The 24708-nt window shown below is 41.8% G+C and overlaps 3 protein-coding genes across 4 annotated transcripts in view; 2 read left to right on the top strand and 1 right to left on the bottom strand.

Moving 5' to 3' along the window:
- The first annotated feature begins 630 nt into the window (after positions 1-630).
- On the top strand, positions 631-3031 carry LOC108154129 (dnaJ homolog subfamily C member 3). Its single transcript, XM_017284263.2, has 3 exons — positions 631-1128; positions 1194-1307; positions 1371-3031. The coding sequence occupies exons 1-3, from the start codon at positions 1032-1034 to the stop codon at positions 2648-2650; spliced, it is 1491 nt and encodes a 496-aa protein (XP_017139752.1). The 5' UTR covers positions 631-1031; the 3' UTR covers positions 2651-3031.
- LOC108154132 (LEM domain-containing protein Bocksbeutel) lies at positions 2913-4453 on the bottom strand. Its single transcript, XM_017284266.2, has one exon. The coding sequence runs from the start codon at positions 4397-4399 to the stop codon at positions 3200-3202; it is 1200 nt and encodes a 399-aa protein (XP_017139755.1). The 5' UTR covers positions 4400-4453; the 3' UTR covers positions 2913-3199.
- A 624-nt stretch (positions 4454-5077) lies between these two features.
- Positions 5078-24708, top strand: part of LOC108154122 — a 40861-nt gene continuing 21230 nt past the window's right edge. For both annotated transcript variants that reach the window (XM_017284253.2, XM_033389849.1), the window contains exon 1: positions 5078-5863. The gene's annotated coding sequence lies outside the window, so the exon portion shown is untranslated. The remainder of the gene's footprint in view (positions 5864-24708) is intronic.

Below are 24708 nucleotides of genomic sequence, written 5' to 3'. Positions count from 1 at the left end.
CCTATTCATACCCCCTTAATCGAATCAGTTCGATATAAATAAATAGGAATAATTAATATAGTAAATATAAATAAGTTACATATAAGGAAGAATATATATAAATAGATATGGACGGACTTAAATTGGGGGATTAACAATTACATATAAATGAAGACGTCTAACAAAATAAATAATGGGAGTAAATAAGTTAATTAATGATCTCTTCTCTCCCGAGGGACCCGCACTACGTGGCCAGGATAGTTCCGCGAGACCAGCAAAAAGCAAGCCAGGATGGCGGAGCAAGCCCTATGGATTTGCCAAAAAAAAGAATACATTTGGGGTTTCTTTCCTGAAAGAAATATAGAAGAATTCCTGTTCGTGCTAGCCAGTAACTAAACTGAGAAAAAATATAATTTCCGGTCAAGAACAAAATAGATCGATTAACCCATTGTCTACCAGTCGGTATGGAAATACACTTTAAGAAAATCATGTAACTTGAAGATAAGTGCAATATATTTTGCATTTTTTTAATGAAAAAATAAAAGGAAGAATATAATTTAGAAACAGTAGTAGTTTTCGTAGCTTAACTAAAGTTTAAATATAGGGTTTTTAATGCTGGGTTAAATGGGTTAACTTCATACTACCGCTCACTACACGTCAGTGTTTAGGTTTTAATATAGGAGAAAATAATAGGCGGAAAGTTCATCAGAAAATCGGTGGCTAGTCAGAAAATAATGCGGCGACGATGACCAATGGAGGCAAAAAGCAATTTGCATAACGATTAAATAACAGAATATACACAGCGAGCAAAGAGCACGAAAAAGCGTCGTGCGGTTCCAAAATTTGACCAAAAACGGACACAAAATCTATAAAGGCCGCACAACAACAACGCGGCAATCGTCAGAAAGGGGAGGGCAGGTGCAACGGTATAGATTAGCCACAACATCTGCCACGCTAGACACATCTGACGTGCGTGTCGTTTCGGACAGCAACTTCAAATCACGCCCACATCATCCGCACCCACCTGAGAGAGAGACAAGGTACACGTAGCTATGGCCTTGCCTTTAAGCGATCTACTTATGCTAGGCAGTGGTGAGAAGAGGCTTGCCGCCTGTGTGGTGCTGCTGCTCTTGGAGCTCTTCCTGGAAGGTGCGTATCATTTGTGTGTTTGTTTTGTCAACAACGGGTGTGATCCACGCCATTGTTTTATGCAGGCGCCGAGGCAGTGCCCAACCAGGCCGATATCGACAACCATCTGGAGTTGGGCAAAGAGTTCTTGGCCCGCGGACATCTGTCGGATGCACTGACGCACTACCATGCGGCTGTCGGTGGGTGAATCGCTTACGATTTCTTTTGTGTCGAATGTTATTCATTTTGGAGAATCTTTGCAGAGGGCGATGCCAACAATTATCTGACGCTGTTCAAGCGGGGCACAGTCTATCTGGCCCTGGGCAAGACACGCTTTGCCATTCAGGACTTCAGTCGCGTCCTCGAGTTGAAGCCCGACTTCACGGCGGCACGTGCCCAACGCGGTCTAGTGCACATGAAGAGCGGCGAATACGAGCAGGCGCTGACGGACTTTAGTGTGGTGCTCCGGGAGGAACCAAACAATGCTCTGGTCATTGAACAGTACTCGCGACTGGAGCCGGCCAACGAGCAGTGGCATAATGTGCAGCATCATGTTTCCCATGGCGACTATCACAATGCCATTAATTTGATCACACAGCTTTTGGAGCTGTCGCCTTGGTCGGTGCCGTTCCGGCAGACACGCTCCGATCTCTACATCAAGGTAAACGATGCTATCGCAGCCATTTCCGACCTCAGGCAGGTGAACCGCCTGACCCAGGACAGCACGGAGGGGCACTACAACATTGCCAAGCTGCTGTACACGATTGGACATGCCCCCAATGCCTTGAAGGAGATACGCGAGTGCCTGAAATTCGATCCAGAGCACAAGCTGTGTTTCCCCTTCTACAAGAAGCTGCGAAAGGTGGAGAAGCAGCTGACGAATGCCGAGGAGGCCAAGGAGGAGAAACAGTTCTCCGACTGCATAGCCGCTGGCGAGGCGGTGCTCAAGCACGAGCCCGAGGAGACCATGATACGCTACGAGGCGCACAAGATTCTCTGCAATTGCTACACTGGCGACGAGGAGTTTGGCAAGGCGCTGACACAGTGCAAGGAAGCGCTGGATATCATGAAGGACGCCCAAGTGTACTGTGATCGTGCCGAGGCTCTGATCGGCACCGAAATGTATGATGATGCCATACACTCGTTCCAGGCAGCCCTCGAGCTGGACGAGAACAGCCAGCGGGCCAAGGAGGGTATACAGAAGGCCAAGAAGCTGCAGAAGCAGGCCGAGCGCAGGGACTACTATAAGATACTGGGCGTAAAGCGCACGGCCAACAAGCAAGAGATTGTCAAGGCGTACCGCAAGGCGGCCCAGAAATGGCATCCGGACAACTTCAGGGACGAGGAGAAGAAGGTGGCCGAAAAGAAGTTCATTGATATCGCAGCGGCCAAGGAGGTACTTACAGATCCCGAGAAGCGGCGCCAGTTTGACGAAGGCGAGGATCCCCTGGACCCTGAGGCGAACCAGCGCGGTGGTGGCCAGCATCCGTTTGCCCACTTCCAGCACGGATCGCCCTTCCAGTTCAAGTTCCACTTCAATTAGTCAGCCAGCGCCAGCGCCACTTAGCAGCCAGCCATTTGTGTCATTTGTTAAGAGTGATTCGTTTCTTTGTGATGTCCTTGCATCGCCGGCCCCCGCCCTCAAGCAGATCCCTGTCCCAGATCCTTACGATTTTACACAAAACTTGTTTTCCACTCTTGAATAGCGTGTAAATAGTAGAATAAAGATCCCTATCCCCTTGTTCCGATAAAACTCTTAAAACTGAAAGCAGAAACACACACAACAAAATGCAAAACACTGAACCTTTACATTTAATTAGTTTATTTAATACAAATAATTATAATGTAGTACATTTTTCTAATTATGTATAAAGCGGAAATCATAAGCAAAACAAGAAATAAAAGACTTGGCGATTGAACTCTAGCCCGTATCCGTATCCTGTGTCTGTAGTCTGGTCTGGAGTTTCTTAAGGAAACAAAATGCACACAATTATTTATTCGTCTTTGAACGAAACCCGTTTATTTTTTAATATTTGAATGTAAGTCTTTTTGTAATAATTATTATATTAGTCTGAAACGTTCAAGATACACCTCAAACAGCGGGTGTCAGGACCACATACAGCATAGTAACCACCATCACAGACACACACAGGAGGAAATAAAGCTTGAGATGATACTGACGGTCCAGAGAGCGGTATAGCTCACGGAAGTGTGTCATGGGCGACACCTGTCCTGGCTTCTGCTTGGCTGACAGTGTTGGGCGTGCTAGTGGCGATGAGCGTGCTCGCGACAGATGACTGCCTCGTAGCTGAGGCTCCTCCTCCGCCTCCGATTCGCTGTCGGTTTCCATGGGATGAGCGTTGTTGTCCGGTTGATCGTAGAACTGGTTCAGTGTCGGATAGAGTGTGTTCTTGGAGGTTCTCGGTTGGAGTGGCTGTCTAAAGCCAGTAGTTGACCCGCTCTGGAGCTGACGTGGTTGAGTTGCAGCCACTTCGCCAAAAGGCTTGGCCGAGCCGCTGAATGTGTTCCGTGGGCCAGCATCCTCCTGATAGCTGATCGAGTTCAGTTGTGTCTGTACGTTCTGTGTTTTAGAGAGAGCATTCAGATCCAGGTACATGGGGCGTCTGTAGGGTTGCTCGAGGCGCGGCACATAGCTGGGAAATGTGTTTAGAGGCGCACGCTCATAGTTGTGGCTTTTGGGTATGTCCTGCTCCTGCCGTTCATCAAGCGGCTGCTCCACCTCGCGTGTGTAGGATGTGGTCAGCACTCCAGACTTGCTCAACGAGACATCCTTGCGATTGGGTGGCATTTGCGGCAAATTCGAGTACCGGACTGGCGAATCCACCACATGGAAATCATCGTCCTCCGACTGGGAGCCTACATCCGAGACGGTAGTTGTGGTCTCTACTGAGCGCCCCGAGACGGATATGTTGTCCAGGCCATAGGCAATCGTGCGACGACCAGAATGAGCGCTCTGGTTGTTGTTGTTGTTGCTGCTGAAGCTGCTGTTGCCACTGCGACTTGGACTTTTACCTGCTGTGCGTCCCACGTTTTCAGCTGCGGGCGTCACCTTGCTGCCGTGTATGGTTTCACGCCTAGGAGCCGTCTTCTTTTTAGCTGAAGCAGCAGTTTTGCCTTTGTTCAAAGGCAAGCCCAAGATGGTTGCGCGCAAACGACGAATGATGACATTGCGAGTGCTATCAGTCACCGGGATGCCGGGCAGGCCATGTTCCAAGCATTTGGCCAGCAGCTCCTTTTCGGATAGTGTGTCCAAGTACGAGAGGTCCGACATATTTACAAAAGTTGCGAAACTAAAACGAAAAACAAAAATAGAAATATGACGACTTCTTTTAAAACTAACTTAGCCCACCTAAGCCCCCTCTATTTAAACAATTCAACGACTTGAGGCAAATGGCTGAAAATATTACAAATTGTAAATTCTACTTGAAAATCTATGCTATCTTTCCTCTGAACTTACAAAATTACGTTATCTTTCACCTAAACTGCGCTAAAATGATTCGATTTTCATTATTGTCGGTGGGGTGTTAAAATACCCACTTGGTCTACAATGGGTTAATCGTTTTCAGTCAAGCGAAAAATAATACTATACCGATATACCATAAATTCACCTCAATTTAGACGTCAAAATGTGCAGAAATATACCGAAAATGGTCACCCTGGTCCTACATTGATCAAGTGCGGCTGCATTGCGGCATACCTAATATTGTTATACCATGCGGTCAAGTGCCTACCGCTTATCGTTTATTTGTTTATTTGGTTTATTTGGTTTGGTTTATTTGTGTCGTGAAACAACAGAAAATAGATAATAATTTTCGCCAAACACTCAGAAAAGTAGTTCCTTTGATGATATATTCTGCAAAAATAACCACACTAATATATTCACCAGACCAAAAAATATATCGATAGATATATCGAATATATTTAACATCGCTAGCATGGAGTAAACAAACAAAACAATCGAAATTTTCAAACGAAAAGGTTGTGTCGCGGCGCGTTGTCTTTTTCTCGACGCGCAACAGGTGTTTAATTACAAACAACACGCTCAATCAAATTGAAATAAACGCCGCGTGCAAAGTGCTGTTACAAGCCAAAGAAAACTAAGCAGAAAAAGGTATAAAGAAGCGAAGGCAAGCGCCACAAAACGGCAGGCGCATCCGAAAAGCCAACACCTGTTTGCCTGCATTCCTGTGCCTGTACAAATCCTCCTGCTACTGCGCTTGCGTGTGGTGTGTTTTGTTCGGGAATGGTTTTTTGTTATGTTAAATTGTGCGCTTAGGATTTTCGTTTAAATTTGAATCTTTTGAAACATTGCAAAATTTTTCCAAAATTTTTCCCTACAAACTCGACTCGACTCGCGTCTGCGTAAAAGATACAACAAAAGCGATGGCAACAGCAACAGCATAAACACAAGCCCAAAAACCGGTTAATACGAATACAGCCAAGCCATCAAGAAGCAGCCCAAGAAAACGGCGCCCCCCATAAAAGAGCAAGGCAATACGATAACAATAAAATCCGACGAAGAGGAAATCCATCGATTTTGGCTTTGGCCCCCAAGGAATTCCATATAGTAATCGTGTTATTCTTTGTTTTCGCGTGTGATACAGTGGATACAGATACAGCCTTATCGCTCCGATCGAATCGAAAGTGACCGGAATAATTGTCGAAACTCTTTCGCGTGGCCTTTTTTAAGGCCCTTTCTTATCGCGACCCTTTCTTATCTTAACAGCCTCGTCAGGTGGGTAATAAATTTACACACACTCCCCCGCCCCCCCTCCCAATTTCAATTGCAGTCTATTGTGCTTTAAATAAATTTGGGGCACGTGAGGCAGTCCATAATGATAAGGCTATAGCCAATAAATAAACGCAATTCCTGCAGAAACCAGAGCATTTTTGGAGGGGGGTCAATTCCCCAGAGTTTGGTCAACGCAAGTCCACAAAAAATTAAAATGATAAGGTTATTACAAAAAAAAAAACCTCTATTTCTAAAAAGTCTAGACTATAGTGTTTGTTGTCCCATTTTCCTAGTGCCGCCTATTGTGGCTCACCGTTTAAATATAGAACATCTTGACTTTGGTCCATAAAGTACTTGTACTATGGCCGATAAAGATAAGCCCAAAGGCTGAAAGATTACCTTAATCTCTGAACTACTAATAGACCATCCAACCATATTCGGTGGAGGCCCAGTTCATTGACACAACCTTTAAGCAAAACATTGTTTTGAACCTCAACGTAACTTTCACTGAATGCGCCGGGGCACAGGCCCAGGCACACGGCACTCCAAAAAGCGGCATAAATCAACAACCACAGCAACGGCAATAACAAAAAAATACAAAAAATGTTGTAAATGCCAAAATTGAAATGCAGCCTCAAGTTAATACAATCAAATTTGTTGCTCAGGTTGTTGGTGGCTTGTTTGCTTTTGCTTTTGTTTTATCTTATGTTACTATTTATATAATCCATGGTTAATTTTCCACGAGCATCATTAAACAACAAATTGAGGCACACGAGAAGATGATTATGAGATAATCAGTAAATTGCACAAGACCCAATGGAGTCATCAGAGTCATTGAGTGTGGATTGGATCAGAGTGGATTGTGGACTGAAGTGGTGTGGAGGTGCGACTGATGTCGAGAAAGAGACTAAATTGAATGAGATAATACAGATACGAAAATTATGATGTATCTGTCTGGAGAGAGAGGGAGACTAAATTAAATGATTTATCTATTGAGAGATTGGAGCGGTAAAATCTTTGAAATGGTATCCCTCTATTCCGGCACATTTCCCAATATTACAACGAATGAATGACTCACGCTCCCGCTCTCCCTCTGGAGTGCATTACTCAGATTCGGAGACCAGACCTCTATCTCGCGTCTAGTTATTGTGTCTCCTGCCGCCCCTCCACTCCCAAACACAAGACAAAATTCCAATTTCATGAAAAACAAAATGCCAAATATTCCCACCAAAAATATGCACAAATCCCAAAGCAACAACAACACGTTTATAAAAACACAACAACAAAACTATGCACATGGAAAGAAAAACAACGTTATATAAAAAACACGTTCAAAACCCAAACCGTATTTGCCTTTAGAGACAGAGAGAGAGAGGGAGAGGGAGAGCGAGAGAGAGACGTTGGTGGATGCGAGATGGCCAGATCAAGTGGGTTAGATGGGCGGGCGGGAGAGGCATAGGGAGGGGTGTGTGTGTGTGTGTGTCTGTGTGTATCTGGGTGTGTGTGTTCGCTCACTTTGAGCCACGCTTCAATTGCAAATGCGCCCCAAGTAAGCCAAGTTAGCAGAAAAAAAAACAAAAACAAGATCTAAATGGCTTTTGCTTTTGAAGCGAAACTATGAATACTCTTGTCCGAAAGATAATTTCTTTGTTTGTGCAGATCTGACCAGGAATATGAGGGAATACACTAATTATCTTAAAAATTAACATAGTAGTTGGATTATTCACATATTAACATAGAAGAACAACCAAAGACCTAACCAAAGGCCTAAATATACGGGGATCTACCACACAATCCTACAATCGAGGTCCACTATAGTCTTATGTTTAAAACTTTGGCAGCCATAGCTGCTGGGTCCTTTGGCTAAATAATAGTAATATTGATAACATCAGCCATTTGGTTAGAAGTAACCGACTCCAGACTTCGTAAAGTTCGAGCTATAGAAGGGTACAATCAATTTATATGGTTGTTATATAAAGAACCTTCTTCCCAAAGGAAGATGGCGTTGCCTTCTCCTCCACAGAATGGCTATACCCCTTTATGGAGAGGGTATGACTCTCGTAAAAAGCATTGACGCAGATACGCGCTGTTTTACCAGTTGCTGTGATGTTGTTGTAATTGTAAATTCTACAGGTTTCTCGATGGATATACATATATGTATGTACATACATATGTATACACCATATCGTGTGCATGTGGATGTGTGGCACGTATGTTTGTTGGTCTGGCTTGCCTGCATGTGTTGTAGCTGTTTGTAGCTGTTGTTGCCTTAATGGTGCACATACAAGCAACAACAACAAGATCGCTCTGCAATTTTACGCCAAAGCTAAAAAGCAAAAAAAAAAAAGTCGACCGATCGAGCCGCAATCGAAACGATCAACAGAGTGATCTGAAGGCAAAAGCATGCGATGGGGGATTACGATGGGGAGGAAGCAGAGCTCCAGCGAGTGGAGGAGGCGTTGTGGGGGCTGCGATTGTGGGGTGACAAGGAGAGGCCAATCCATTCGTAGGCCAGTTATCAAGTGGAATGGGATCTAAATCGGGAATTCTTTCATGCTTTCGGCATCTAACATTCTAGCACATTTTAGGATTAGATCCAACTTTTATTCAAGAAAAATCGTTTCCGTGTAGGCTTTTGAATATCCTAAACAATGATTTCCATTCAAATAGATATTGGATTTTCTTTCCACTTCCACTGTGCAGCCCCAAAACGTTGCAATATGCCGCCGAGTAGCCGTAGCCGTAGACGTAGCCCCCAACCGTCTCCCAACTGCTTGGCCAACTTGGCGCTCATTTCAGCCTGGCTTTTTCGTACTCGCATTCGCATTCGCATTCGCATTCGTACTCGTAATTGTTTCATGAAAAACTGGCCAACACTCCACTCCACTCCAGTGGCTATGGCTACGGCTATGGCGGGACGGGGAGTAGTATCTGCCTTCTCTCTCCAACTCCAAACAGGTGCGCAATATTTTGTTGGTGTATTTTTTTGGTTTTCTGGTTTTTGTTTTTGGCGACTCCGAATCGGACTCCGACTCCGACTTCGAGTTGGATTTTGGGGCCAACAGTTTTTCAATTTTAATTATGGTTTATGTGTCGCCTTACGAACACGAGCACGAAAACGGCATTCGACAATCGGCGATCGGTGATCGGTGATCGGCATATACTTATCCAATAAGCGGTATATATATGTATGTATGTACAATCCATATGAATATATAGCCCAATGCCTTTAATGGACCTCAAGCGTTACAAGGTTGCCGCTCCGAGGAGGAGAGTGACATGAACCGGAGGAGACAGAGACAGGCCACGCCACGCCACGCCGGGGCGACATTGAGGTTACCTGGTAATTGTGAATGAATGCCTGGCCACGACTGCCTTCTGGGCGGATCGGATCGATCGGTCGGAATGGAAGTTGCAGTTGGGGGACCCAGAGAGCCGAAGAGCTAGAGAGAGTGCCGCTTGGAATGGCTAAAAGTTATTGGAGTGGAAACCAAACCCCTCCAGCAAAAAGTGGAATGCATTCAGGAATTTATAATTATTTAAGCCATGTCTTATCAGGAGGAAAAGTAACAATTACTCATCTGTTTTAATGAAAGACTTACTATGAGAACTGATTAAAATTGCAGGTGAATCATACCAAGAAAAGAGAGCTATAATTGTTATTAAAACTATGGCGATGAACAGGCAATGAACAGACGAAAATTAACTCAAAGAAACACTCAATCGTAGGGATTTTTGGTAGATAGGTATTGGGAACTATATCTTAAGAGCAGGGTAACGATTGCCCAGGTCTTCTGTGGGCATGCCAGAAGTACAAAGACATATCCAGATGGTGTAATACTCCCCTATAATAACCCTCTCTAAAAAGTAGAGGGTACCTCACGCGAGTTTAATGCCTTCCCTCAAGTTTATCGTCGATCCCTCTCCATTACACATTACAACCGACAGGCGGCATCACAGATCGCTCTCATCTTGTAAAACACAAACAATACAGAAGCACACAGAGATATCTCAACACTATCTGGTGACCCAAATTGAGTCATCAGATACAGATACGTAGTGGCATCCCCATCGGAGGAGAGGAGAGGAGAAGAGCAGAGCTGATGCCAGCTGATTCTAGCTGATTCACGGGGCTCTGGTGCTAATGTCAAGGCATCAGTCACACGGAGACTTAATAAATATTAGATTGCGGCAATCCAGCAGATAAATATGTACAAGCGATTGTATCTCGCAGTTGCAAGCGCACACACGTGCTTTTCGCCTCAACAGCTGCAGTGTAATTTGTATCTGGCAGACACATTCCGTGCCTTGCATAAAAGCCGCCAGAAGAAGGCCTTAACTGTAACCTGGATGACATTTCGGAATGGTAGTGTATCTGCCAGATACGTAAATGCAATGCACGCACCAATCGCACAATCACAAACAGATGCCGATACACACACTCTTCTGGCCTTATTAATATTTATCAATTTGTTATTTAACTCGTTTCGGAATATCTTTCGCTGAGGCAACGTCTTTTTGTCTCCTCCCGAAATTAGCATAAAGCCGTACTAAAGATACATATATAAATATGTACACTTGCAAGATTAAAACTTGACTCGTTTGAAATTTTTGGTTTTGTTTGGTTTTGTTTTCTTTCGGAGGCACTTTTCGCCCGTTGTTGCTGTTTGCTTTTGGCTGTGGGCTTTTGTTTTTGCTCCTAAATTGCCAATTTGACCTTATTAAGTGTATGATTTGGTAAATACCTTGCGTGCGTCGTTTAATTAATTGATTTGTTGATTAACTGAAACTGAAATTCCATTTTGTGACGATAAATATATCTAATTCCCCTCCGCCGAAGCGTGTCACGGCGTTTATAACTGCATTTCTTGGTAGAATGACAGCCGCAGGGCTAGTTGTTGGAACTTGGATTAGTAACTCGGCTTTCTATCGCTCGCAGCAGCCCCACAGCTGGCAGCTGTTCGTAAAATGGTGCCGATAAATGGCGATGGTTTTTTGTTGAAAATATTTGCATTGTGAAGCGTATGCTACGATATGGGTTACATCTCTCTCTCTGTACGATAGAAGACGCCAATTATGACACGCTTTTGAAGATGATTGTTCTGCAAATATTTGCCAAAGGTAAAGCCCCTTCATTAGCTATATATTAAGGGTCTATTATAGATCTTTTCGAGTGCTGGAGTGCTCAGATAACACTCGATGATCTGGCGGGGTACTTGTTATCAAAGCGGATGTGCGTGTTGGGTTTTGGGTGGGATTATGTGGGAGATAAGCCCCCACAAGTGCGATAACCAGAGGAGAAAGTCCCAAGGTCGCAAAGAAAATTAAGCACTCTCCAATAATTAGGTTTATCGCAAAAAAGATATTGTGCAATCAGCGGAAATACAAAGGAAATTAGTTTACTCTTCCAAAAAAATACCAAAAAATAGAACATCTTTACATAAAGAAAAGTTGGGATAGCACTCCATCGAATAATCTCCCGCACCCTCGAATATTAGGGGACTCCTCAAAGCGTTCTTTAAGATTGCAAATGCGGGAAACTACATATTGTTCTTTGAACATATTCTGCGGAAAATAGGGGTTTTAAACCAAAGAAACTATTTTCATTTAAGAAGTTTTAGTAAACGAAAAGAACTTCTAACAAAATAGGGGCTTCCATTCACCTATGCGTTCCACTGGGATGGCGATTCCCACGTTCACGGGTGACTGCCGCGCGATTCCACGACTAAATTTTGACCAATTTTTGCTTAAAAAATCATACAAAATAATGTAATAAAATTATGCATACAAAATTGCTTCAATCTTAAAGAAAATCGATTTATTTATCGGATAAAATAATTTTTCCTTAAATTTTTTGCATTGGAATCGCTCTTAAAACAGCAGTAAACTGAAAAGTTATTGCTGTGCAATTACTTAAGTGCGGCACTGTACGTGTGTGCGTCTACATCCACTAGTTGAATCGAGATACTCGCGCTCTGTTCCTGTGGCCGTTCACTTATGGGAAATTCGTGCAGCGAGTGCCATTCAAATAATTCGATGAATGTTCTGTGGATTAAAAGTTGGAAGTCCACTTTTAGAGATGATGAAGCCGTTCTCTTCTGGAGCACCATTCCATGGGTTCCTATAGTTTTATAGGTGGAAAGCATATCTGGAATGCACTTCAGTGAAAGATGTGTACCTCTAAAAATAAAACTTTGCCATAAAGAGTGCCGATAAGATGGGGAACACAGTACAGTACATTTGCTGGATAAGATTCCCCTATTACGCATTTGCTGAAGCCTTCCCTACTGATAAGGCTCCCAGATAACGCTTAGGATATCATCTAATACAAGTCTAATCTGCTTTAATTTTGTTTCTTTCTTTCTCTCGTAACTCTTCGAAGCGAATGTGATTCATTTTTATGCCACTGCCATAGAGATACAATCCATCTACTGTTTTGAGTCGAAAGTTTTCACTACTATTTTTTCATTGCGGAAGAGGCGGAAAAGTACTGGGTACTGGGGTTACTGGGGGTACTGCCTGCTCCATTACGCACAATTGTGTGCCCTGCCCTGCATCCTTCTCCATTATTATTATGGTTGGAAAATGATGGAAAAAGAAACACAGCATTTCCCAGCAATTTGTCATTGTTTGATTTTTCTCTTAACTCTCTTTTTTTTTTTTTGGGGGTATTTGATTGCTTTATTTCACTTTACAACGCAAATTGGTGGCTTTTGGCATTGTCTATGGATGGATAGGTGGACCGTGATACTTCCTGCCTCTGCTCTGCTCTGCCATGGCTAATTATGAACAATCCGAGAGCAGCAGCAGCAGCAACTGGAAGACAGGGGGTACTGTCTGGTACTCGGATTGTTGCTGCAGTTTGTTGCATGATTACATTTAATGGGCAAAGCCAAGCCAAAACATAATCATTTCGATTAAATAATCAGCTACTGAAGCGGACTGCAAGTCAAGTCTTCGCACATTTACACTGCCACCAGCCACTAGCCAACAGCCACCAGCCACACAGCCACCAGGACAGGAGGAGTTTGCCTTGTTTGTAATTATGAAAGTTTTCTCCACTATCGTTTCTTGTTTTTTTCTTGAACGTTATGAACTCATTTGCGGCAGAGTCAAGTTTAGATGTGCAACAGGTAACAGGCAGCACTGAGTCAGAGACAGAGACTCCACTCCAGACCTGGAGTCTCTCGGACTCATTTCATTCATAGCCACAAGCCATCGGAAGTGTTGCTGCTGCTGCTCCTGCTGTAGTGAAATGTTGTTGACCACAAAAGTGGCTTGAACCTGAAAACGCCTTGCAATGTGATACAAAAATGTTATTGCCACTCGATGCAGCAGCGGCAGCCGCATCAGGGGCAACAGCAGCAACAATCTGAGACGAGTTTTACATCAATTTCCGCCGCTGCTGCTGCCGCTGGAAAGGTTAAAGACTTTGTGTCTCTCTCGTTTTTATAAAGGGAACGGAATGCTTTTTTCTGTCTATAATTTTAATCGAGCTTTAATGTGGCAATTGCCGTTTGATGGTGCCTCTAATTGAAAAAGGAAAAACTGGGAAAAACATGATTACCGTGGGGAGGGGGGTTACTCTTGGCGATACATGAGATATTCATATATTTTGGATCTTTGAAGAACCTGAATCTTCGGCCATCCTCTCTTTTCGATCTGGAATGCGGGTAGCACCCCTGCCAGATAGAATATAAAGATTCGGGCAGATAGATTGATAGATTGTCTCTATCAAGTGGAAAATTATGGAATTGAAAATGTTGACTTCCGTGAAATGTCTGAAATATTTCTAGCCCATTTATAAATCTCGGGCCCGTTTATGCTTTGTATTCGCATTGTTTTCACGCGCTATTCTTTTTTTTTTGTTTAAAACATTTGTTAAATAAACATAAAAAGCTAACACACACACACACACACATGTTTGCCCGGGTCCGAGTATTTCCGTTGTTTGTGAGAGGTTTTTTTATATTTGTATTGTATTATTTGTTTAGTGGGATGTTGTTGTTTTTTTGTGGTTCTTTTTATTTTTTTGCGGGTGTTCTGTTTTATTTTTTACTGCCTGATTTTTTTGTGGGTTAGCAAGCCAAACACTGAACCTTGAAAATTACTGTCTATTGCTCTTTTATTTTTTGCACAGCACATGTTTAAAATGTAATTTATGGGCGCAATTTGTTTGGGTTTCTTGCGGTGAAGAGAGAAGAGTGGCATTCGTTTAACCCATAAATATTCATCATGTTTTAAGGGAAATTCCATTCCATCAAAAATGATGTATTGGCGTACAAATGTTCTCTTTTTGTCCACGAAATATATATAATTATTTTTTGTTGGATGTGACAATACATCTAACAACTAAATAGGGAATACCCCTGATACAAATGTACCACATATCTCCTAGCCATGAACACCCTGTGCTATGAAGACCTTTACAATAAAATGAATAATCTGTTCTGTTCTGTACCCACCTTCTTAGAATCCACACGTGTTATTTTTCACCTATATCATAATATCCAACATTTTACAGGAAATGGGGGAGTTCGTAAGATTTTGAGGAGCTTTTTATTCCATACTTTCTTCATTATTTCATTTATTTATTATTTTTTAAACCAACAAAAGTACCAAATACCAATGTTTTTTTTATTAAATTTTCCGATATTCAGTTTCTTCATTCTATGGAAATTTACTTAATTTAAACAAATATTTGTTTATTTCCAAGAGAAATTGTGGTGATTCTAGCAATTCCATTCCATACAAATGTGGCATAAATTTCCATTCGTTTTTGCATTTTATGTTCATTGTTTATTAAACTTTAGCTAGGAAACCCGCAGTCTGTTGAGAAAGTTAAAAATTGAACCCAACTCTTGGCTGAACATAAATGTTTACCATTTGGCTCAAGGTCGTGACTAAATTGTATGTTTATTGTACCCTTCTTGAGGGTATACCTTTTTTAAACAGATTTTTGGAGCATTGAAAAGGAAATAGGATGAATGTTTAACTCCTTAAAAATGGAAAACATTTATGGTTTATTGAGTACAATAGTTTTTCAATGAGTTATAGTCCCTTTCCTCAATTATTTAATTGTCCTGCATTCATTTGAGAAGTGGGAATCTATGGGAACACTGTATAAACGTATCATATATCTGATACAAGACTTCAACCGAAAATTAATTATATAATTTTTGTATGCACCAATCTCAAGCTTTTTTCGATTCATATTCGAGGCACATTGATGTTCCACTCGAAACTGGAACCGAGTCGAATCCAACAACAAAATACATGTCGTGTGCACAATAAGATCGAACTGCAAGTGTATTAAATGCCTCGGCCCACAATTTCCGTCCTTAATTTCTTGTTTTTGTTCGTTGAGATCAAACATTTTTGCATCTCGTCAAACATAAATTGGTTGGGGTTTTCTGCAGCCCAACAAGCAACCAGTTTTTGAGGCTGCCTTTTGGGTGCGACATTTTGATTGATTTAAGTGTGGATTCGGCATCGGAAAAAAACGAAGAAGCCACAAACTGCTTTTAGCCATGATTGCGCTGATTACGTGACTCTGTCAATTGATTTGTGTGCGCAAAATGGAAGACAAAAAGAGGCATGGAAGCCTCTGCTGGGCTAATGTCGGCCCGGCCTGGCCCATATGAATGAAATGCGGCCCAAAAGGCAGGCAGCAGCGGTGGCAATCGTGCAGCACACAACCAAACCAATTCGTGGCTAATTTTTCATGAAGGTTTTTCAATTGTCCGCTGGCCAAAGGCCTCAATTTGTTTTGTTGTGTGCATTGAATTTTTAATTTTTTTCTGTATATTTTTTTTTTATTTTTTCTAGTAGCCATTTTGAATTTTTGTTTTTTTAATGCCAATTTATTTTATTTTTATTGCTTGAAAAATACAAAATAATAGGAGACACATTGAGTGGAAATAAATGTAATTAAATGAACTTAAAAAAGGAAACAAGGGCCAATCATTTTATTAAATGGTGGAAAATAATATTATTCTTTATTGGTATTTGTTTTGTATCTATTTCTATATATTTGTATTGCTTTGAAGTGGTGCTCATCGACCTATTGGCTGAAAGTTGTTTGTTTTAATTAAATCCTGAAAAAGTAATTAAAACTGAATGAGTACATTAATCAATTAGATATTTATAAAAAGAGATATTTTCATACATATGTGTTTTTTATTAATTTTTTACATGCTTATTTCTGTATTTTAATGCGGAAACTACTTAAGTATCTATACTCTTAGATAGATCTATTATTCCGATAATTCCTATTAAATTCGATTTATTTGTGTAATACGTATTCCTCCAGTGATCAGATACATATAAAATCCTTGAAGGAAAATCAGGCATTTTGGAAAAGTAGATAATACGTATAAGTATGTTCCCTCTCGGTTATTGGGGGACGGTTAATTACATCCTACAAAGCTCTCCCCACAAATGCCTCTTATTTATTTATTTATTTATTTATTTATTTATTAAATTAACAAATTATCTGTTAATAATGGTACTTAGTTACTAAAGGCAGAAAAAGATAAGTTAAAAGTTAGCTAAATTTAAATGATTATAAATATTGCATGCAATTAGTTTAAGAGACAGTTCAGGGGATAGGGTTAGACAGAGGGAGTTATAATTATGGCATAAAACCCTAAAAGGTTCATGATCAGCATAATTAGACCTACATATGGGTAGACGGATAGGCCTAAAAGTACGGGTAGGTCTGGATGGAATTACTGGAAAAGGTTTATGAAAAAACCATATATTTTGTAGTACCGAAAAGCATTGTTTAATTTTCATTTAAAATTCCATAGCATTTAAGTTATAACTAAATTATAGGCGTGGAAAATGTATATTTCTAGCCAATCAATTGAACCAATAATTGCTTCATCCATTTCACAATTGATCTATATATTTTTGTGGCTAACTATTGTATCTACAGATGTGCTAAAATGTCTGCCCCAATACGATTAGTTCAGTAAATCCCCCATAATGTTCAGACACTTCTCGTATTCCTGCTAAAATAAAAAAACACAAACCCGTCTGGAACCTTTCCACGAAACGCCAAATAAAAAACCTGTACGTAACGATGCTGTTGAATACTAAATTATGGCAAATGAGTAAAAAATATATACATATACAACGTAAAATATATTAAAAAGGAATAATCATTATAAATAAAAGCCACGTCGCAGGTATTAGAATTTATTACAAAACTCTCACACAACTCGTAAATAAAGACAGAGACGCTCTTTGGTTGAAGCGATTCTAGGGGCAAAACCTGACGAGCATTAAGGCTGGAATTGCTCAAACAATTAGCTCGAAATGTATTTAAAGATGTTGGGGAATGGCAATAGACAAACAACAAACTATGAAATTGCCGCCATCTAAAGTTATTGCCAGATAAAATGTACTCACCCCGTGCACTGAATAATTACTGCAAAGGCGGCGGCAGTCGAACGGGTTGAAAATTACTGAATTGTACTAGGAAAATCAAAGAAAATAGATAGAAATTAATCATTGGTGTGGGGGTTTATCTGCCTTTTAGAGATCTGTAAGAGTAAGCTCTCTAGATTTTCTTAAAGTAAGAGATAGACAGAAACACTAACAGATGTTTAAAGAAGTGGCTTTAAGAATGATTGTTACTCTCTCAATTTCTCTCCCAGTGTGGCTTAGCAATCAGAGGTGCTCTGTACTCAAACAGAGAGCCGCACCACACCCCCTTTCTCTCTCTCCCTCTCTCAGGATGGAATATTTTGTCTGATAGATGGAGTTTCAATATTTTCACTGTTATCTAGGGAGTAGTCCCCCACCGACCCACTCTAAATCCGACTATCTCCACAATTATCAGTGTGTCTGGCTACCCGTCTATCCACCTGATTCTAACCCCCTTCTCCAACCAGCCCCCTGGCTACGGCTCTGTTCCCTTGCTATCGGTTCTATCAGATCACGCTCTCGACATATGATAGCTGATAAAAATGGTAGTCCCCTCGGCACAGGCAGAAGCGTGTCGTGTCCTAGCATTTAATTGGATTTCTGTTACGTCCGGTCGTCCGATGTCCAAAGCAATTAGAGCTTAAGCGATATTTATCATTTTATTTTTAGCGACAACAATTTGAGGGTTCGTGTGAAGCTCGAATCACGCTTCAAATGAAGTCTCTTTCTAGCCGGAGGGCTATTTTTGGATCTTTAAAGCCGAAATCTTGAGAGTTGACGCACCGCAACGCAATGCCACGCCCCGCACCGCCCTGGGTACAAGGGGCAGCAGCAGCCCCCAATCGTTGGAGCGTTAAGCGAGGAAACAATTGATTTCAATTTTAATTAACACCCACATGCACCGCCCCGTACCGCTGCCCCCGCCCCCGCCCCTGCCCTGTCGCATACAGTTTTAATTGCCACTTGGTCTTTGGTGGTCGAGGTTCGCTGAATCTTAACCCCCATCGTCCCCGCCCGTCCATCGAAGACGGAGTCAGCCAGCGGCACAAATTAATGAATGGCATTACACCGAAGACGGATACGGAGGGTATCTGCACTCCCACCCCTTGGGGCAATGGTGGATCCCAGGGTTTATTTAACAATCAGTTTGTTGTCTAGATTTGTACCTTTCCCATTCATATTCTGATGGTCCTTCGCTCATGATGATGTATAAGGGTTTTCTAGGAGATTCCTGGATTTCTCCATTCAAATTGAAGCTCCGAAATTAACCCAAAAGTTTCTAAAAGACACTGCCACATCTTGTAGCTTAAGATGGCAGAAAAACTAATATTGGGTAAGCTTAATGGCCTGCTCAGCCCCCTGGGGTTGATCTGCAGGGAAAAGCCTCATCCGACCCTCGTCTTTGATGGGCTGCCTCTCCCTGGGAGGTGTAGGGTACGTCGCGGTAAAGGAGCTTCAAGTGGTCTTTTATTGGACTGTTTTTTGGTTTGTTGATCATTCTCGTTCAGTGCACCTGGGAGGAGCACGGTGGTGGCCAACGAAGCTACAGAGAGTAGGTTCTCCACAGGAACAATTATATCATATATATACCCCCAAATCTGGATTTTTCCTGCCTGTTCTACCGGAAAGAGAGGCGGGTCTTGGTTTTACAATTAACAGAAACTGCGTGGGTTCTTACAGAAGTGCCACATGCCACATTTGGTTGCTACAAATGTAAAGCTGTAGGTGTTCATACGGCTTGATAGATTTATCATGGATGGATCCTGCGGGAGACTATAGTTTCTCGAGTTGAATAAATCTAAGCCCCTATCAAAACAATCTACAAACTTGTATCTTTGGAAACCATTCGATCTATATCGTTTTTATTGTACCTTTTATTCTCTTTGCCATTTGCATAGTAAAATAATTTCATAAGAAATTCATTCATTCATTCGGTCGTTCGTTGGTTCGTTCATTCATACGAACGCCTCCGCAGATTCCCCCATTGACTGCCACCCACTCAAACAATTTGTATTTCGAATATGTACATATGTATCTGTAGATACTGTCGTTTCTGTTTGTGTTTTTGCATCAGTATTTTGTATGGTATTCTGCCGCCAGTAGTTCAGTTCCCTCTGGTTTCGGGCTCCCTTCCCTCTCTCTGGGGTCTGCTCATTGTAGTCACTTAAACTTGACCTTTATTTTCATTTATTGCTTATTACTGCATGTTGTGTGGCTTTGTATTCTGTTGTGTATATTCTTTGTATTGTATTCTCCTTCTGTCTCTCTCTCTCTGAATGGGCGCCACCCACTTGCACTTTGCATGGGCTTTTGTAGAAATCATGGGCGTAGGCTGGAGATCAGGCAGGGGATAAAATATCTCTCACAGTGTGGCTTAGCAGCAGGGCATATTGTTTTCCTAGGAAACGTCATATAGAGCTCTCAAATATACAAAATCGATCTACAGCTGCAGCGCCAGGTTTCTGCTACAATGAAATCCCATAGCCGAGTACACCTTTCAGCAGAACCCACATACAATGTATCTATCTATCTATCAGTATGTTGTATATTGTATATATGTATCTACTGCCTCGGCACATTCTCTGGCATGTTCTGTTCTGGTAATTTCCTCGTCATTATTGCGCAAACCGAACCGAACCGAGCCAACATACGAGTATTACTAAATATTAGCATGGGGGGGAAAATTAATATCTCTCTTTCTCCCCCTCCCTCCCTCTGGCAATGTGGCGGGATCTGTTTGTTCGGTTATTACTCATTAAATATTCATCAGAATGGAATACAGAATTGCGCATAAATCACAGACCTGGGATGGGCCTCAGCTGTGGCTTTTCTTTCTTTCTTTTCATTTTGATATACGATCTCTCCGGTGTATGATGATATATGAGCTGGCTATTAGTTTAGTTCTTAAATGAATCTGCTGTTGGGGTGTTGGAATATTTACTATTGTCTTTCGAATGGCATCGATGAAATCCCACAGAACAGAAGAGGTGTCTGTCTCGAAGAACTCAAAGAATGGGGAAACATGCCATAAAAATTCCGATACCAACTTGAATTTAATGTCGGTTTTTTTTTGTTGTTTTGTTTGGCTTATTTGATTCCTAAACTAAGCGTTAAAACATTAAAACTACCAGTTAACTCTAGTGTCTAGACAGCTGAGGAGGAGGAGGAGGAGGAGGAGTTCTAAAAATCAGTTTGGAAAACCAGTTTTCAAATTAACACAAAAAGAGGCTTAGAAGAGGGATTTCGGAAAACAAAAACCATGCATTCTTTGATCGGATGGAAATGGAATTTATTTTGAATGCACATTAAGGGAGGGATATTTTGGGACTGGTTTTCAAGAGAGCGGTCTTTCTTCTCACCTTTTTGATGTTGGTGGCAGACAGAGTGGTAGGAGTCTGTCGCGTCTATGAGAATTTGATTTCTTATAATCAGATTCATGGAATTTGTGTGTTTTTAGGCGCGGCTTTGCCTCAGTGGAATGATCAATCAAGTGCAGCATCGGAGAGCCAGAGTCGGATACAGATTCAAATACAGAGTCGGAGGCACAGGCACGGGCAGATGAATACCTAATGAGTATGGGTTGACTCTTACACTCACACACAGGCGTACAGGCCCGTACCACTCAAACTGGTTTAATTGATTCAAATGATGTTCATGATGATGATGTTGAATGAATGACGTTTGTCTATCTGTCTATTCCAGCTTAGGCTTCAGCATCGGGGCTTCAGCTTTTGTTTGTGGCTTTTATACGGATTTCAGTAATATGTAAATCGATGCATGACAATCCACAAAACTTCCCCTCTCGGTAGCCGCTGGACACCATCCTCAGATCAAAATATATATATACAAATAAGAGACAATGCTCTGCAGTGGAGTGCCTCGACAATGAGGCTACTCATTGGGAGTCATTGAAATTAAGAACTACAGGAAAATCTAGTAGGAAATCTGGAAAAAGGGAGTAGGAGAGTGAGGCTGATATCTGAATGATATGTGGAATAAAGGTCCAATTCTTCAGATGTCTGCGGAACAGAAAGACCTGTGTAAAATAAGTGGGCGTAAAGGCCTTCTTTCTCTCTATGAATACATTACACCCTTGAATTCTGCAAGTACTGGGTATCTGGAAAATCACATGCAACAGTTGGATGTTGTTTGTTTTTGTTTTTGTTGTTTCTGTTGTTGGTGGCGTGTCATGCAACGTTTTGTGCTCACCCTTTTATGGCTGCAATTGTGTATTTGTATTTATAATTGTCTCAGATGTAACCGCTCCCATCCTGAGTCTCCCGCCCTCCAACCATCGCATTGAGCACTTGTCAGTCAGGGGCATACGGTTCGGTGCCCCCCCACCGGCATCGAAAATGTACTTTTGATGCTCTACCCAGAAAGGGTATTCAATCAGAGAGTGTAGTGGTGATTGAGTAAATGCATTTTCAACTTTATTATTGTATCGCCCATGATATCATTTCAATATCCAACAAATCTCTAATCGATCTGAGAATATACTTATCTCATAAAGATCACTAGAATATTTATGGCTATTAGAAGTGAATGATTATAATAAAATTAGTAGCTGCCATTAAATTATTAGCTATATTTGTTGTTTTCTAATTAGAGAATGTTGTATTCAAAACTTTGTCATATTGGATCAGTTGGGAACATTTCTGGCATTAAAGTTGGAGGTCTAATGGTGAAGACTAGATTTTAATTGTTTTAGACCAGTGTTCCATTAGGGAACAGGTTGAATGAAACCTTGATTCGCAGAAAAAGTGTCCCATAAGCGAAAGGACTCAAGCAAGACACCCCTGACCTTCTTTTGTAGCACTTGCTCAAGGAAAACCCATCACCTGAAGTCTCTCTTTGTAGTTCTCTCTTCCTATCTCTTCAGCTGTTGCACTGATGTGAATAAATATGGGTTTTCATTAAGATATCATGAGTAATGATTAGTAATAAGTGTATTAAATACTATTTCCCATTGAATTGGTGTCTATTTCATTTAATAAAGATGTCAAACTTACTTGGGGACTGCTCTAGACTTTGAAGACAATTTATGAACTACTATTCTCAGCACCTTTGAAAAATTCCAACCCCAATAAGATAAGGAGGTTGAGACCATGTTTAAAGTGTTCCAGAACTAATTTGAAACGAATCGCGTTCCACTTGAAAAAATAGTTCCCACAGAAACCCCTTGAAAATTCCCACAGTCTTGTGAGGAAGGGTATTCAAGCTTCGTTGCTTCCTTTCCCGTTTGTTTTGTTGTATTTGCATTTGCCTGTTGGATATACACATGTAATACTCGTATTGTTGCGGTCAAAGTTGACTGACAGTTGCCCATGTGAATGTCAATTTGTGGCCAGACCCGGGCCCCTCTGGGTTTGCCCTCTTGGTTGACTCCAGTGTTGTTTTCCATTCAATTATTAAAATTAGCTCGCATTGCTAATTGTTGAAAGATGCAATTAGCCCGCACTGCGTACTCGGACAGAGATAGAAACAGAGCCGGCGATGGCGATGGCGACGGCAAAGGCGACAGATATGAAGATAAAGATAGCTGGGGATCGGGCGGTGTAAGGTTCGTAACCTGAAAGGTTGGGATATGCCCAGACTTTTGTCTCTCAATAGAACTCTAGCTGCAGGTAGAGAGATTCTTTGTTGTGTGGCGATAAGTACGATAGACGACGAACCCACCCTCATAATTCGTTGACGGAAGTCGGGGTCTGTCTGGCTCATAAATACCTAATCTTTATGGAGTTGGGAATCAAAGAACTTGACTTGTTTATGCTTCCTTTCGCTCCCACCTGACTCCGGCCACTAATTACTTGCCTCTTGGTCTTGGGCTGGAGCCAGAACAAGACATTCCTTCGGACAAGATCCAGGATAAGCAGACGAATCCTTAAGTCCAAAGAGCATTCAAATGCTAGAGGCAGACCACAGACGGAACCAACCGCAGGGGAACCTCCTGCCACAGGTAGAAACCACTAAATAAAATCATTAAAAATAATGAACGCACTTCCGTTGCAATTGTCGGGGGTCTTAGAACTTTACACAACATTAAAATGAGGCAGCCGCCGAAGAGAGAGCGCGAGAGAGGGGGCCCCTGCTGGGGAATGCCGCACAAATTAAAAGGTAGAAGAGGCCCTCCCCCTTTACCGAACCCTTATCCAAAACCGATCCCCAACTCGTTGTCGGACTCGTTGTTCGGGTGTCGTGAGTGCAATTACATGTGTAAGAAGGAGAGCGAAACGGAAATAAAGCTCACTCTCTTCCCACCTCTAGACGCTCCAGAACGTCGTCTGTCGATAAAAAACAAAGGCACTCGCTGGGTTACTTGATTGTGGGGGCTGGACGACACATATAAATTATCAACGATGCAGCCCCAGACCCAGACCGAGACCCAGAGCTAGAGCCAGACCTGCCCAGGCCTGTTCTTTGCTAGTTATGCATACTCGTAGATATTCAGATACAGATACATGGCCTGGAAGGTTGGTCCGGCGATACAGGTACAGCCTACGCCAAAAACGACAAAACTCTTCGTTTATGAAATTGGTTTATGGACCCCAAAAACTATTTAATGCTTTATTTGAATCGTGCGAGGAAAGTGTGCAACTAGAACATGTTCCAGCCGATCCCGGGGGGCTTGAAGATCTGATAAAACTGGGAAATAGCTCGGAAAAACTGTGCCTAAGACTAGAGGCAATCTTAAATATGAGTAAAATGTACATTTATTTAAGAATATATGCTAAGCCACACTGGAAGAGGGGGAACAAATGGTGCACACGAGACCTGAGATTTTGTCCCATACAAAATTCATTTTCGATTTAAATACATTTCCTAACATCTAACCTTCATCAAAACTCAATTAATTTTGGACGTACAAATTAGTATCCCACAAAAAGTTCAATAATATTGATTGATTTGTGATATTACAGCCGCTTTAAGCATTGTTTTAATTTGTTGTAAATAAATAAACAAATAGACTGGGATATTTCCTAGGGTCATCCCAATGATTAATTGAAACCAAATTCTTAATTCGAAAATTAATAATTTTTAAACGGAATGTCCGGAAGACCCCATACAGCCCAAGAAGCATGGCTAATCGAAATAATAGTGGGACCACCCTAGGGTGGAACATGTCCAAATTGAATCTACATTCTTTTGGGGAGCATCATTATATTTGACCCACTTTTCGTCACAGTAGTCGTCGTAGGCCTCGGGTGCTCTTCGCGATGTGGCTGGAAGTGTGACACATATCGGATGGCAAAGATCAATTAGCTGTGGAAATGGACCACAACTGGGGCAGAACGTCCCACCGTCCCACCGTCCGTTCTGTGGCATTAGTTCCACTGCTAAAAGGTAGCCGGGAATGACTCTTGGAGTGTTTAGACAACTGTTGAAACAGTGGCAAAGTGCGGAATCATGTTTGG

This window comes from Drosophila miranda, chromosome 2, assembly GCF_003369915.1.
Source record: "Drosophila miranda strain MSH22 chromosome 2, D.miranda_PacBio2.1, whole genome shotgun sequence".
NCBI lineage: Eukaryota > Metazoa > Arthropoda > Insecta > Diptera > Drosophilidae > Drosophila > Drosophila miranda.
Note: the sequence above shows the minus strand (reverse complement) of the source record. Positions and strands in the feature narration are given on the sequence as shown.